This window comes from Citrus sinensis, chromosome 1 (assembly GCF_022201045.2).
Source record: "Citrus sinensis cultivar Valencia sweet orange chromosome 1, DVS_A1.0, whole genome shotgun sequence".
Lineage (NCBI taxonomy): Eukaryota > Viridiplantae > Streptophyta > Magnoliopsida > Sapindales > Rutaceae > Citrus > Citrus sinensis.
This window is the reverse complement of record NC_068556.1, coordinates 4,355,841-4,357,215: the sequence shown is the minus strand read 5'-3', so window position 1 is coordinate 4,357,215 and position 1,375 is coordinate 4,355,841. Positions and strand designations below refer to the sequence as shown.

The following is a 1,375-nucleotide window of genomic DNA, read 5'->3' as shown; positions in this document are numbered from 1 at the left end:
CCAAATAATCCTTCATTGACCTTAGTAAGATTACATGAGGAAAATATACAAGTAGGAGATTACATGATTTTAGGTGAGATTACACGATTATTACAAGATAGAAGTAACACTTCTTTGGTAGTTGGTGAAGATGTTCATTTGAGGTACTTGAGTTGATGATCAATTAATTCAATAATAAAACTACAGAGACAAGACATGGCCTTCTGGAGTCGTACAATTTTACACATTGATCCAACCTTGTATATAAGATCAGTTAAAAATGAAGCTGCAAGAATAGTAACGAACAAGACACGGTCAAGAGGAAGAATCCTCTGGCGTGGGATCCACCTCCGGCATAATGTAGTCATCATCGTCACCGTACATCTGATCAAGTATGAGCACCAACCCCATTGCAAACGCACCGTCGAACCCAGGCTCAAGACAAAGCAAGAAAACATCCTTCCCGAGGGTCACATTATTTAAAGGGTCCACTTTCCTTTTGATCTTAGCCACACGTTCCTTGGATGAAGATGCGTTGTAGATTGTACAACAACGCTGGGAGAAAGAGCCCTCGATCCGGTACTCCTCACTCGGTTCACCAAACACATGCGCCACCACGCTGGACCGACCGATGATGGAAGATCTGCAAACACTGAAAATTGGCTCTTGATCTTCCATTTTCTCGCCTAGATAGCCTTCCCACCGTTGATGCAGACTCGGCTTCTGATAATTATTAAAGTTTAAGCAAGCAGACATATGTGAAACTCTTTCAAACTCTTTAACTTAAAATTAGCTTGTCTCATATCAAATGCAGCGCTGAAAGTAAAAGTGCCAGCGATGGGGACGGGTTACCTTTCGAAGAAGAGTGAGAAGGCATTTGCCAGAAGCTTCCATGAGAACAAGCTCGTCCTTGGGTTGAGAATCGGGACCGTACGAATCAAAACGAAGAATGAGCTCTCCCTTTGGATCATAAACAATGAAACCGTCGCCGGGGAAGAACATGGAAGTTTTGTGAACTGTAAGATGAGTTTCTTCCTCAAAGCAGAATCTCTCGTCCACGATCGCTATTCCGCTCATCTTTTCAGTACTGCTATATGATATCCCCCGATAATTAATAGATATATAATCAATACTATAGGTTGAAGGAAAGCGAATGGCCTTATATTATGAGTAAGACAGACTAGATAGAGAGCAATTATTTTATTTTATTTTCTAAAGTTTAGCTTGTGGCTATGGCTCTTGCGCGAAAATGGACCGTGCGATGGCGTTCTGTGCACGGTAGTTACAGTGATTAGGTGGTGGCCGAATGGGTGGTATGCGTCAGTGAATCTAGATGGTTTACAAGATAATTTTGATTTGATGTTTTATAATCAATGGTTTTAAGTGTAATCTATTT

The 1,375-nt window shown here is 41.2% G+C and overlaps 1 protein-coding gene across 1 annotated transcript; it reads right to left on the bottom strand.

The window, feature by feature from the left end:
• On the bottom strand, positions 1-1,375 carry LOC102614830 (protein LURP-one-related 5). Its single transcript, XM_006475819.4, has 2 exons — positions 832-1,375; positions 1-702 (listed from the first exon to the last, which is right to left on the bottom strand). The coding sequence occupies exons 1-2, from the start codon at positions 1,054-1,056 to the stop codon at positions 295-297; spliced, it is 633 nt and encodes a 210-aa protein (XP_006475882.2). The 5' UTR covers positions 1,057-1,375; the 3' UTR covers positions 1-294.

Excerpts from the sequence above, each read along its gene's own strand:
- LOC102614830 (XM_006475819.4), bottom strand. The coding sequence starts at position 1,056 with ATGAGCGGAATAGCGATCGTGGACGAGAGATTCTGCTTTGAGGAAGAA. Across the intron at positions 703-831 it reads TTCTCACTCTTCTTCGAAAG|AAGCCGAGTCTGCATCAACG; the intron begins GTAACCCGTCCC and ends AATAATTATCAG.